The 14,123-nt window shown below is 40.0% G+C and overlaps 2 protein-coding genes across 6 annotated transcripts in view; one reads left to right on the top strand and one right to left on the bottom strand.

Moving 5' to 3' along the window:
* The window catches only part of Rnf212b (ring finger protein 212B), a 28,065-nt gene extending 21,402 nt beyond the window's left edge, over nucleotides 1-6,663 (top strand). For 2 of the 5 annotated variants that reach the window (XM_048798816.1, XM_048798815.1), the window contains 2 exons: nucleotides 3,907-3,946; nucleotides 5,530-6,663. In XM_048798816.1, the coding sequence (XP_048654773.1) occupies nucleotides 3,907-3,946; nucleotides 5,530-5,654 (165 nt within the window). In that variant the 3' untranslated portion in view covers nucleotides 5,655-6,663. Of the gene's footprint in view, nucleotides 1-3,906; nucleotides 3,947-4,386; nucleotides 4,485-5,439 lie in introns of all 5 variants that reach the window. The other 3 variants (XM_015492638.2, XM_048798813.1, XM_048798817.1) reach the window with 3 other exon arrangements.
* An 8-nt stretch (nucleotides 6,664-6,671) lies between these two features.
* On the bottom strand, nucleotides 6,672-14,117 carry Homez (homeobox and leucine zipper encoding). The gene is made up of 2 exons (XM_015487812.1): nucleotides 14,099-14,117; nucleotides 6,672-7,675 (listed from the first exon to the last, which is right to left on the bottom strand). The coding sequence occupies exon 2, from the start codon at nucleotides 7,641-7,643 to the stop codon at nucleotides 6,672-6,674; it is 972 nt and encodes a 323-aa protein (XP_015343298.1). The 5' UTR covers nucleotides 7,644-7,675; nucleotides 14,099-14,117.
* Between the last annotated feature and the right edge of the window lie 6 nt (nucleotides 14,118-14,123).

The following is a 14,123-nucleotide window of genomic DNA, read 5'->3' as shown; positions in this document are numbered from 1 at the left end:
TATATATATATATATATATATTTTACCTTTGTTTATTTTTATGTGGTGCCAGGGATCAAACTCAGTACCTCATTCATGCTAGGCAAGCGCTCTACCACTGAGCCACAACCCTGGCCTCTCTCTGCTAATCTTATTGAGCATCCCTTGTACATGATGAGTGACTTCTGTCTTGCTGCTTTCAAGATTCTTTGTTTGAAGAAGTAAAATGGCATTGGACATCCTGCTTACCTTCTTTTTTTAATTTGTTCTTGTTTTAGATATACATGATAGTAGAATGTCTGCTTCCTTTCCTTTTTTTTTTTTTAGCTGTTGATGGACCTTTATTTTATATATTTATATGTGATTCTGAGAATTAAATCCAGTGCTTCACACTAGGCAAGTGCTCTGCCACTGATTTACAACCTCAGCCCTCTGTTTCCCTTCTTAAAAGGGTTTCCAATACCTTTTTACTTTTACATTTTTCCTACACTCTTCAACCTATTCAAGGGCTTCCAATTACAAGACTTAATGGCCATTTTCATTCCTCTTCTACCAGACATGCAGCAGTTTTCTACGATATTAATCACTTTTACATTCTTAAAATAATTCCTCTTTTTCTTTAATCAAACTCCAGATTTTCCTTTGATCTTCCTGACTCTCCCTTCACTTTGCCTGTTCCGCACCTTCAAATCACTTAATGAGCCAACACAACAGTTTTAGGGATATTTAAAATAAGGATGAACATTGTTTCATATAATGAGATGACCTTGGTATATGATACACTCTCTCCTAAATTCTGCCCACTTTGTTTGGCTGGATCTTTATCATCCTGTAGGTCTTAAGTCCATTTCACAGAGAGGCCTTTCTTGTTACTCTCTGACAATACCTTGCTTTTTCCTGTTCTTCATCAAAATAGCCAATGATTAAATGAACTTAAAACCAAGTAAGGAATTGAACCTCTTATATTAATGTGTAGTATCTTACAGTGTATCAGTTCATTTAATCTTCACAATAAAACTGTATGTAGGGGTGGTTATCATAGAGCCTATTTTAGAGGAGGAGTGTTAGGCCCTAGACATTAGTAACTCCATTTTGGTTCTAGGACTCCATCTTGACCCAAACTGAAACTTATAAACTGTCAAGAGAAAGAGACTTAAGATACCCTGTTCCCATAATCCCCTGGCCCCAAGGTCCCTAAACACAAAAAACTGTTGTTATCCAAGCACCTGCACTCAAGATCAACTCTAGCTTGCTCTTGTTCCTTGTCCAAAGATATATAAGCTTCCCTTCAAGTGCCACTGGCTGCTGCACCTTGCAGAAGGGCAGTCTGGCAGATATTCTCTGTGAATAAACTTGTGTTTGAACTCAGAGAGAGAGAGAGTGCGCGCGCGCATGCGCTCGCGCTCTCTCTCTCTCTCTCTCTCTCTCTCTCTGATATTTGCACCAGCTACCCTAACAAGGAGAAAAAAACAAAAGGTTAGGTTTGATTACAATATGTCTCGTTGTAACTTTCTTTGAGTTTATCCTATTTGAGGTTTGTTGAGCTTCGTGAATTTGTAGGTCATTTTTCAGCTCATTTGGGAAGTTTTGGGCTATTATTTTCCAAGTATTCTTTCTGCCTCTGTGCCTCTTTCCACTTCTTTTGAAACGCCCACTGTACAAACATTGGTAACCTTGATAGTGCCCCATCAAGGTCTCTGAGACTTTGTCCAATTTTCTTCATTATTTTCTTCCCCAGAACAATTTCAATAGACTTAAAATTAAATTTGCTGATTCTATTTCTGCCTTCTCATATCTGCTAATGAGCCCTTCTAGTAAAGTTCTCATTTAGTTATACTTTTCAACTCTAGAATTTATATTTGGTTCTTTTTTATGTAATTTTCCTTTATTGATATTCACTGTTGAGATGCCATCTTATCACTTCCTTTAGTGTTTAGATATGGTTTCCTTTACTTTTTTGGTGGGTGAGGGTACTGGAGATTGAACCTGGAGGCACTGGGTTCATGCCCTGCCTTTTTATTTTTATTTTGAGACAGGGTCTTGCTAAGTTGCTTAGGCCCTCTCTATGTTGCTGAAGCTGGCCTTGAACTTGGAATCCTCCTGCCTCAGCTTCCCAAATCTCTGGGATTGCAGTAAAGTGCCACCATGCCTGTCTCCTTTATTTGTTTGAATATATTTAAAATAGTGGATTTTTTTTTTTTTTTTTTGGTACTGGGGATTGAACCCAGGGCACTCTACCTTTTATTTAGAGATAAGAACTCGCTAACTTGCCTGGGTTGACCTCTGACTTGTGTTCCTCCTGCCTCAGTCTTCCAAATCTCTGGAATTACAAGCATGTTGCCACTGAGCTTGGATAAAATAACTGATGTAGACGTCTTTGTCTAGAAAGTCCAACGCCAGGATTTCCTCAGTTTCTATTAATTGCTTTTTCCCCTATGTATAGGCCACAGTTTTTTGTTTCTTGGCATATTCCATAATTTGCACTTTCAGCATTCAACCAGCCAGTTCTTAACTGAGCCTTGACTTTACTTCCTGCTTATATAGCTTCAGGGTCAGCTCTGGGTGAGCATTTAGGGCTTTCTTGGTTGTTTTCTGAATTTGTTTATAGACCTGGGCATGCACATTACCTTCTAGATTTGTAGGAATGTATTGGAACTTTTTAAAGCCCCTATGGACAGCTCATTCCCTGACTTTTCCTTTACACTTTTTAGTTAGACTATTAGTTGCTCCAACTGATAATCATCTTCTAAGGCAGCCAAAAACAAGTGTCTCTAATTGTTTTCAACAAACACTTCTAAGGGAAAAGACTTTTTTGTACTTGGTTAGCTCTGAGCTCCAAGATTTGGTGAACTTGAGTTCCAAGTCAAGTCAGAGACAGCTTTGCAAGTGAGATCTTCCAGGAAACTACTATACAGGTCAAATAATGACAGTTCTCTAAGAATGAAGCTTTGAAAGAGTTCCAACCCCATTCCTTCCCTCTGACTGCCAGAATTGATTTTCAAAGGTACCATGGAACTAGAGGAGAAATGAGAAGTAGAGAAGTTACAGTACCACAGAGATTACTGCTTTTATTGACATTCAGCTATTTTTTCCCCTGAGTAAATATTTTCCAGATTGCTACAAGCTCTCTATTAATTTCTAGAGTTTTTGTTTTTTGTACTGGGGGATTGAACCCTGGAGTACTTTACCACTGAGTACATCTCCAGTCCTTTTTTTTTTTGGAGACAGTGTCTTGCTTAGTTGCTGAAACTGGCCTCAAACTTGCAATCCTCCTGCCTCAGCCTCCTGAGTCAGTGGAATTACAGGTGTGTACCACTGTATCTGGCTAATTTCCAGAGTTTGAAAAGGTTGACTCTGAGCATTTTTTCTAGTTTTCTCATTGCTTTAATGAAGGAGATGATTTTTGGAGCTCCACTAGTTTTACTGATGTTACTCATCACCAATTTAATGACTCATTGTCTTTAGACATAGTTTTTGGTAATCTTCATCAGAGGTGAGGGCAAAATACAGATAGATTAGCGCACATCAAGGCAGTGATTTATCCTGGCCCAGACTCATGAAAGGGAGAAGAAAGCATCCTTATGAGATGCTGCTAGATGATTTTGTGAGACTTTCCACTCAACATCGTCCCCTAAACTTATACTAAATATCCTTGTGGGCGTGGGGGTGCATGCCTGTAATCCCAGTGGTTCTGGAGTATAGGATAGGCTGGTTCAAAGCCAGCCTCAGCAAAAAGCGAGGTGCTAAACAACTCAGTCAGATCCTTTCTCTAAATAAAATACAAAATAGGGCTGAGGATGTGGCTCAGTGGTTGAGTGCCTCTGAGTTCAATCCCCATACCTCCCCACAAAAAATCTTTGATCCCCATTTCTTTTGCCCTGGTTCCTAATATATCTGAATCTCACAAGCTCATTTTTATGCTTTCAGAAACCCCTTCACCAGCTTCAACTCACAGCCTATCTTACAGGTAAGTAACATACTTCTTTTCTTTAGGAATCTGTTCACACCGACATTGCCAGTATCCCTGGGATTACTTCTCCACTAGCCTATACCACTGAAGTTTATAATTTGTTTTGTAAAAAAAAAAAAAAAAAAAAAAGGAGAGGTTAATAACATTGTGTTTAATGTACATCAGAATTATTTAATTTTAATTTTGGTTTCAAACGGGATTTCCCGCCCCCCCCCGCCGGCCTAAAGGCATTGGCCTTTCTTTTACACATTAAAAAAAATTTTTTTTTTTTTGTAGTTGTAGATGGACAGAATGCCTTTATTTCATTTATTTTTATGTGGTGCTAAGTATCGAACCCAATGCCTCATGCATGCTAGGCAAGCACTCTGCCACTGAGATACAACCCCAGCCCTTGATCTTTCCCTTTTTCTGCTGATGCTTTTATTTCCCCTCCATAGACCTTCATCTGCCTCCTCTGGACAGGGGATTTTGTCTTTCAAACCATATCTAAATGGAGATTCAGGCCACACAAGAGTCCTCACCCCTAACAATTCTGGTAAGTTAGACATTCCCAAAGGAGTGGAGTTTCAACCACTGACACATATACTAAAATGAAGATTTTCCAAGATAACAAGAAATTGAGATTCATTCCCCAAAGAGCATTGTTTCCAGTTGACTCTAATATATATAGTTAAGAGTCATTCTAATTCCTATACAATGAATGAATTTTGCCTAAATAGTCCTCACCATGTTACCAGTTGAATCCTACTGTTTAGCCTGGTTGGTCTATAGTATTAAACTGGTTTTTTTGTTATCTTGAACATGCTAACAACTCAATTTTGAGAATTATAACACCAACATGCTTTCTTCTCCCTGTGCTTTTCAGTAAAATTACTCTACCACCAGCCAGCCCTTTTGATGCCAGCCCATCTTCCATAGTTTGCCTAAATCTTTTTCAGTGCCTATCTTTCTACTTACAGTTAAACTCAAATCTCAGGGGGCTGGGGTTGTAGCTCAGTGGTGGAGTGCTTGCCTCGCATGTGTAAGGCACTGGGTTCAATCTTCAGCACCACATAAAAATAAATAAAAAATAAAGATATATTAAAAAAAATTCTGGGCTTAAATTTGAGAAGTTTTTTAAAAAAATTAAAAAATAAACTCAAATCTCAGATGGCTCTGTCGGTACCCCATCTTCACAGGAAAAGAATGGATTTTGTAACCTACTATTTTTTTTTCCTTTAGTACTGGGTATTGAACCTGGGGGCTTTATCACCAAGTTACATCCCTAGCCCCCCCTTTTTTTTCTCCCTTTAATTTTTTATTTTGAGACAGGGTCTCACTAAGTTGCTTAGGCCCTCATTGAGTTGCTGAGGTTGGCCTCAAACTTGCAATCCTTCTGTCTCAGCTCCTAAATTGCTTGGATTATAGGTGTGTGCCTCCATGCCTGGCTGCAACCTACTTCTTAAATTATGTAGCTAATACTCTTTTCCCTTCTGTGTTCCTTTATTAAGAGCTACCAAGATACTTGATCCACAAGTAAAAGTAACTGCTGAGGAACTGCCCAAGTAAGTTGTCTTTCACCATTCCATCCTATCCTTCAGGTCAGAGGGAGAGCAGAACCACACTAGAGAGTCTTCCAGGTTTCCAGCTACCAGTCCTTCAGGTAAGCCTGGCTAGTACAACTTGTTTGTGCATAAAAATTCATATGGTTAGGCCTACACACTAACAACCTCATTCTTGTCTCAGGTTAGAGTAGTGCAATGTAACCAGTGGAGAATGACATGGGTTTCAACTGTGATAAACATCTGTTAACAATTTTCCAGGATAGTCTCAACTTCAAAGGTTCTATCCTATTATGAGACTAGCTTCCTGGTTTGAGTTATTTAATTAAGTCACATAATAGTGAGTAGTGAGAAGATTTACTAAGAGGTTTTGGACAGAAAGGACACATTGACATTCCCAGTAGTTCCACAAGAGAATATTTTCAGTGAAATGTCTTTCAGGTGAAGGTACTGTTGAACTGGGAAAAACCACATTTATTTCTCCAGAGATAGGTAGAATAATGCCTTGTAAATTTATAGGACTGATTCTGTTTCAAGCAGCAAAAGGAAAGGGGCAGGGTAATGAGAAGTTTGTAAGGGCTCTATTAAATGAAAAGTCCAGTCTTGATTTTTAAATGGATTTTTATAGCTTGGGGTTTAAGGGTATTTAGGTCCTTTTCCACTCCAAGCTCCCAGTTACCCCAGGGAAAACTCCTGCATACTAAGTCTGGTATATATTTTGTTCCTACAATCTAAAATGCCCTTTATTTCATCAGCAAGAAATTAGGATCTAAGCCTTAAGAGGCAACACTGGGGAAATAATATCCCTCTCTAAGATCCTCACAAATGGAGGGATTAACCTACAAATGGAAAATGACTTAAGAGACCTATAAAACAACTATAAATATATGGTCCTAAATTGGATCTCTATTGAAATAAGCTATTTAAAAAAATTTTATGAGACAGTTGAGGAAAACTAAACATTATTAGAAATTTGAAACCTACTATTTTTTTTTCCTTTAGTACTGGGGATTGAACCTGGGGGCTTTATCACCAAGTTACATCCCTAGCCCCCATAACTCTAAAATGTAATTCTACTTTTTTAAAGGATATCTTCTCCTAATTCTCACCTCCAATAAATATCCAGACTAAATATTCACTACCTATTATTAAAACTTTTTTACAAACTCTGTGGGAAAGATTTACNAAAGGTAGTCTGTGGAGCCAACCCTGCCTGGCACTGAGTTATGCCGTAGCCCTTGAGGCCAGGCTGGCTCCAGATGCGGGGGCAGTGCCTGTTCCTTGGGTGAGAGTGACTGTGGGATACAGGCTAGTGACTGGAGGGGTTTAGAGGTGGCAGTAGCTCCATTAGCCAGTACCCAGAAAGAAGAGGAGGAAGAAGGAGTCATACTAGGTGCTGACTCCTCCTTACAACTACTGGCAAGTAATGAGATTGATGGAGGCTTATCCAGAGCACGTGACTGGTGGACAGCTATGGAGTGGTTCCAGGAAGAAGTACCTACACCACGTGAGTGGTCAGGACCACTGCCTGCCAGTTTCTTAGAGAGGCCACTGCTTTGAAGATCCTGCCAAAAATCTGATTGGGAGAATGTTCCACTGCCAGGTGTCAAAAGGGACTCCTTTGCTTTCTGGTGACTCAGTGGCAGTGCTGATATATGAGAGAACTCCTCAGGTTCTACCTTCAATCCTTTTATCTGGGGGGGCTCTCTAAAAGTCAGAGGGCCTATTCCAAGATCAACTGGTTCTGGAGGTGGCACTGGAGAAGGTGGCACCTCCTCTGGTGGCCGCCCTGCATGATGAGTAAAAGAGAGAAGGGATTTGAAGTGGAGTTGGTCCCGATGGTATACCACTCGTGCTCGAGTCTCTTCTATTTCTTCAGATGACCAGCTAATGCCACAGCGGAGGCGCTGGGCCATGAACCAAGTCTTGACTTTCTCCATCTGTAGCCCATAACGTAGGCAGAGAAGGGCAATGTCTGCTAGGCTGGGATAGGGAAAGTAGCTGAAGGTTTGTAGCAGGTGTTCATTGCTGTCTAGCTCACTGGTCTGGGCTGCTTGGGTCCACACAAGCTGTAGCTCCTCAGAAATTGGAGGAAGGCAGATGAGCCCTGCTGGTGAGCTAGTAACACTGCTGGCCTCTTTATTAGGAGGCATGGTGCGGTCTGATTTGTGCCCTTCAGAGACAGCTGTAATAAGAAGAGAAACAGCTCAATCACTGAGGCTCCTCTTTTGGCACAAAACTCAATTTCTACCAAACTGTTGGATACCAAACAATTAACTTTCTATCTGCATCATGTTGTATTGCTTTTAAAGTGTTTCAACAATTTGTCGTTAATTTTCAGAACCTTGTGGAGTCATCAGAGAGTTGTTACAATTCCCATTTTTTTTAAAGCCCATAGAATTTAAATTATACCAAGTCATATGACTAGTAAGTGTTGTCACCAAGACAGAAAACCCGTCTATAGAGGTTCAAAAGGAAGAGCTTTTTTTTTTTTGGTGCTGGAGATTGAACCCAGGGGTGCTTAACCACACTGAACCACACCTCAGCCCTTCATATTTTTTTAGACAGGGTCTTACTAAGTTGCTTAGGGTCTTGCTAAATTGCTGAGTCTGGCCTGGAACTTGTTATCCTCCAGAATTGCTGGGGTTACAGGTGTGTACCACCAATGCCCTGTGGAAAGGCTAAAAGTTATTCTTATAAAGCTTTTATCTTTCCAATTCAACTTTGCTTCTGGAAGCTATTCCCCCATCTCTCACCTTCTAAATTCATGGAACAGGTGTCACAAAAGGAGACTCAAAAACAAAAGGAACTATTACTCTCCACCTCCTAACAATGTATGATTACCTCTTGAATGTAGAGATAGGTTGGGAAAATAACTGATGACTATCTGTAAGGTGTAACAGCATTGTCCTCTGCCCAGCCCCCAGCCATTTCTTTTTCTTTCCCTTCCGGGAGCTGGAGTACCTTCAATCCCTACACTCAAACCAGAAACCTTTATTATTATTTTCCATCTCAAGTAGGATAATATAGAGATCTAGGATAAATGGGGCTCACTCACCCTGGGTTTAGGTCTTGTGGAGAAGGGAATGTTTCCTTCCCCCAAACAGCCTCTTAACAAAGGTTATCCCCTCCCCCAGCCTTTATCTCTTCCTACAGCTCAGCCTCTCTCCAGGGAGCCTGGAGAACTCCTTCCCATACTGGCAACCCCCTCCAGGTTGGGCAAAAGGCCACCTGCTGTATCTTTTCAGTTCAGCTTTCTCCTCAACATCTTGTGGACTGGTTCATTATAAATTGTAGCCAGCTCTTACAAAAGATACCCAGCAGAAGCACTGCTCCCAGGGTTAAGGATGTGGGGACTACAGGGATAGCCCCAATTGTGTTTCATTCCTGAAATACCTGCTCAGGTTATTTCCCAGAAAGTTCTGTTGACAATTTTAATTCATTTCCCTATGTGGACTGAGAAATCCTGTAGCACATCACCCTTTCCTCTTAGGAGAATCCCATCTGTATTTATAAATATTACTACTAATCTGTTAGATTTCTACGTAAATGTTACATGATGAACTGAGAAAATAAATATCAAGTCCAAAAGTTACAACAATGCAATATCAGGGATTTTATTTATTATTACTATTATTTTTGAGGTGCTGGGGATTGAACCCAGAGCTCTTGTGTGTGCTGGGCAAGTGCTCTACCACCAAACAACACCCCCAGGCCCATGGACTTTATGATTGAAAAAAATTCAGAAGCATTTTTGCACTTGAGGCCATTTCCTTTAATAATTAAATCTAGCAAATTGAATGCCATGCAAATCTTAAAAGCAGTACAGCTTTAATAGTACCTTATGGGATTAAATGGTGACAGTGTGACATGGTAGGTAAAAACATGAAATACATTTTGGGGAGAGGGGTTAGGGGTATTGGGAATTGAGCCCAGGCCCTTATGCATGCTAATTATGTGCTTTACCACTGAGCTACACCCCAAGCCCAAGAAAAATGAACTGAGTTTAAATCCCAGTTCTACCACTTTTTCTCTATGTAGAATGAGTTTCTACAATTTCTAAAATTTTAGCTATATGAAATTGATAAAAGTTACTGAAATTGTGAGCCTCAGTTTCCTCATATAAAAAAGGAAAACAATGCTGAATGTATGTGAACAGTTAGATATTTTTACCAAGCACCTACTATTGCTAGGCATTATGAATAGAAAGGGGTTAGAGTAACTGTGAAGACCTGGAGGACTGAGGTGTGGCAGTTTTGAGGTTAATTGCCAGCTTCATTACTTCTAGAATGTTGTTTGTCCTTAGGCAAATTATTTAACCACTCTATAAGCCTTATTTTCTCATCAGAAAAAAAGTTATCTACCTGGAAAGTTTTTTGACTAAATTAAAAAAAAAAATGCCCTTGACATTATGCCTAGAACAAAGTAAAGGCCCAATAAAGTTGAGTTTTTTTAAATTACTTCAGCTTCATGGGTGACTCTGCTATAAATTAATGCTCCCCTTGGGAAAATGGGGCAAAGACTGTATTCTTTAAAATCATGGTTTTTCATTCTGACTGCAGAATCCAAATTCTAGCTAACAGTGGAGGAAACTACAATTTTAATGATTTTTTTCTTTTTGCAGTCTGAGGATCGAACCTAGGTCCTTACAGATAGGCAAGCAAGCACTGTACCTATGAGCTACATCCCCAGTCCCTATAATTTTACACTTTTTAATATTTTGGAGTTTGGATACAATTTCAGAGTGTATGGTTTTGTGTTTTTTTTTTTTTTTTTTTTTTTTTAATGTATGAAAAATCACAGTTTTGGGGAGAATTGCTTCCAAAATTTTAATCCATTTTGAATGCCATATGAATTGCTCCACCTTTCCCCTTCTAGTTTCATCCTAGACACTGCTTTATGGCCAGGGGCCAACTGCTGTTTAGAAATGTGTCCCCCACCCCCAGAAACACCATCAAATCCAAGCTGGAGAATACTTTATGATGGCAATACTTGACATCTTCTTAACTTCTTTTTTGTCCTTTTTCATCAGGACACCCAATTCACACTTTAAATATGAGGAAAATATAGCATAAGTCCCAGGAATAAAGCAGTTTAGTCCTTTGTGAGGATGAGAACTGACATGAGAATATGAGACAGTCACAGTAATAATCCTACAAGGAAGCATTTTGCTTTTTTTTATTATTATTATTATTTTTTTAGTTGTTGATAGACCTTTATTTATTTGCTTATTTATATGTGGTGCTGGGAATCGAACCCAGTGCCTCACATGTATAAGGCAAATGTTCTACCTCTGAGCTACAACTCCAGCCCCTGCATTTTGCTTTTATTCATGTGGTTTGAATACTTCAGATTCTCATAACATCAGCTTGATATTTAATGTAACATGCATTCATGCAAATAACACAAACATCCAGTTTTCATTTACATAAAACTCAAGTTATAGAAGAATTCCTGAAATGAAATGGTGGCTTAAATCAAGGCACAGGTATATGGATGGCAATTCCCTGGAAGAATCTGGCTTTAGACTACAAGGAAACTACCACCAAAGTGGCTCATGAGAATTATAACAAGTTGGGCAGACACTATAGTAATCAAAACCACAATTTAAGCCGGGCACAGTGGCCCATGCCTGTAATCCCAGTGGCTCCAGAGACCGAGGCAGAAGGATTGCAAGTTCAAAGCCAACCTCAGCAACAGCAAGGCGCTATGCAACTCTGTGAGACCCTGTCTCTAAATAAGATACAAAATAGGGCTGGGGAATATGGCTCAGTGGTTGAGTGCCTGAGTTCAACTCCCAGCACACCCCGCCCCCTCAAAAAAAAAAAAAAATTTAGACTCTGTAGTATCTATTCTCATGCCTCCATTTTGGATAGAGAAAGGGAAACAAAGCTGGAGAAGGACTCCTAGGGCAGAGGTGTGCTTGTAAGTATCTCTCCTGAATAATCATTACATTTTATTCCTTATTAAATAGACCAGATATGCCCTACTAGTATGTTAAGTCACTAATAAAAAATGCAGAAAGCCCTTCTTTTCCCCTTGGGCTTTTTGCATCCCTGAGCAAATGTCAGAGAATGGGCTGCATTAACTTAAGCTTCAGTGTTCACACAGTCCTAGGAAAAAGGAGGACTTTGGAATTTTCCTGTTGAACATAGGCTTATGGTTAAAGTGGAAGACAGTTAAAGTGGGAAACTAGTTATGATCCTGCTGAATTCCCAAAATCTTTAATCAGAGATTTGAAGTACTACCTAAAAATGTATTTTGGTAGTTTTAAGGACTTTTCGCGATACTTATATGCTTCTTAACTTTTTGGATCATAAGAATCAAATAAAAGTTACAGATCCTTAGAAAGTTAAAATAACTCCTCCCCCAAAATAAACATTCACATACTCAGGGTTCACTGACAGCCAAGAAGTCAGGTTAAGAAATCTCTGCCTTGGGGTTGGGGTTGTGGCTCAGAGGTACAGTCTTGCCTAACATGCGTGAGGCACTGGATTCAATCCTCAACGCCACATAAATATAAAATAAATATATTGTGTCCACCTTTAACTAAAAAACAAATATTAAAAAAAAGAACCTCTGCCTTATGTCTTTCCAACTTTAATAAAAGCAGTGGTGGCAAATGCTTAGAGATAAACAAGCAGCTTGATGTGCATGAACAGGAAAAGATCCACAAGAATTCCACTTGATTTAGAAGGGTCACAGGGTATTCATAGTATCAGCTGGAGAGAGTGAAAAGGGTGTTTAAATGACATACTGAACTTGTAGGTCATTCAACCAATACCCACAAGTTGTAACTGGGTAGTAGAGGTTAGTAGGCTGCTTTTTAGTGCACCAAAATCATTGATTTCATTCAGTCTGCTTGGAACAGCATTGTGACTCCAACAAAACTTCTGTTGCTCAATGTGTGTGTGTGTGTGTACATATATACATGAGATAATGTAACTAAACATCACATCATATGATGAAAAATACTACATTAAAAACTGTTCCTATATGGTGCATGCCTGTAATCCTTGCAGTTTGGGAAGCTGAAGCAGGAGGATTATAAGTTCAAAGCCAGCTTCAGCAAAAGCGAGGCACTAAGCAACTCAGTGAGTCCCTGCCTCTAAATAAAATACAAAATAGGGCTGGGGATGTGGCTCAGTGCCCCGAGTTCAATCCCCAATACCAACAACAACAAAAAAAAGCAGTTCCTATAGCTGGGCATCCATGTGTAATTCCAGCAAATTGGGAAACTGAGGCAGGAGAATCACAAATTTAAGACCAGCCTCAGCAACTTAGGCCCTAAGCAACTCAGTGAGACTCTGTCAAAATAAAAAATAAAAGGATGTGGTTCAGTGGTTAAGTGCCCCCTAGGTTCAATTCCCAGTACCAAAACAAACAAAAAAAACCCTGTCCTATAAAAAAACTAGGGTCAAGTGGTTTGGAGAGAGATAATAAAAGGAGAATATACATTTAAACACTGATAAGTTAGGAGTGGGCAAGACAACTCTAAAAGACTGGATATGAGACAAACATCTCAAAAGTATTCTTCACTTAGATTGCTTCCTAAGTGTCTAATTTCATGTCACTTAAAGAATCCAAAACTGAAAGTCATAGATGATCAAAGTGTTTAGTTCTCATCCCAGACTGCATCCTAGAATTACCTGGGAAAATTAAAAACCAGGCCACTCTTCTCCCTACTCTGATTTAATTAGTCAGGGTTGGGGGTCAGGCATCCATAGTTTATTATAAAGTTCTCAGGATGCAGCCAGGTTTGAAGAGTCCCTTGTGTAGTTAATACTAGAAAGGTAATTGGGAACTCCAGTCAGCAGACTTTAACACAAAAAAGCCTCAGCACTACACCAAAAGGCCTGTGAAACGAATGTACTTTGAATTATAATAATTAAGATATGTATGCATTATTTTTAACTTCCCAACTTTTTCAGTTACTGCCATCTGTCTAATCATATAAAAGGTCTTCAGATGAATGATAAAGGAGGCTCATAGAATAAAAAAGATCTCCTGATTTGGGCCCAAACGGGTCTCAGCTTTAGTCTTCTTTCAGTTTAGAAGTCTCAGACTAGTACGCAACACCAGGAACCTCTGAGGACTCGGACTCTCAGTTTCCTGGTTGGTTTTCTGACTACAGCTGGGCACGGGAGTAAGAAGGGGCAGCTTTTTCTAAACCTTTCATTCCCAAAGGCCACTGCTCCCCAGAAGTAAATTCAGGTTCTCTACGTGTGTTGAGGTAGTCATGGGGATAGTGTGGGAGGGAAGGCCTGGGAAGGAAACGTTTCTCCTATCCTCCATTTCACAAGCTGTCTAGAAGGCTCTGAACTGGGTCAGAGAACAAAAAGTTGCTACACTTGGGATGGTGAGCCCCAGGAGGCAAACGAATCTCAATCCTTTCCTCTCCAAGGGCGTCCCAACCCAACCTTCCCCTCCTCCCTACACACCCACTTCTCCCCCGTTACAACAGGAGGAATCAAAAAGTCCTGAGAAGAAAGCGGAGAGAATCGGACGACTTCGAACCTACTATTCTCCTCCAGGAGAATGGGGATCTGAGGGTCGGAGATTGTACACCGGCTGGGAAGGGAAGTCCAAGGGGCTGGGGATCACTCACCGCGGTCCAGCCCGGGCGGCGGCTC

Source organism: Marmota marmota, unplaced genomic scaffold (assembly GCF_001458135.2).
Source record: "Marmota marmota marmota unplaced genomic scaffold, marMar, whole genome shotgun sequence".
Taxonomy (NCBI): Eukaryota; Metazoa; Chordata; class Mammalia; order Rodentia; family Sciuridae; genus Marmota; species Marmota marmota.
Note: the sequence above shows the minus strand (reverse complement) of the source record. Positions and strands in the feature narration are given on the sequence as shown.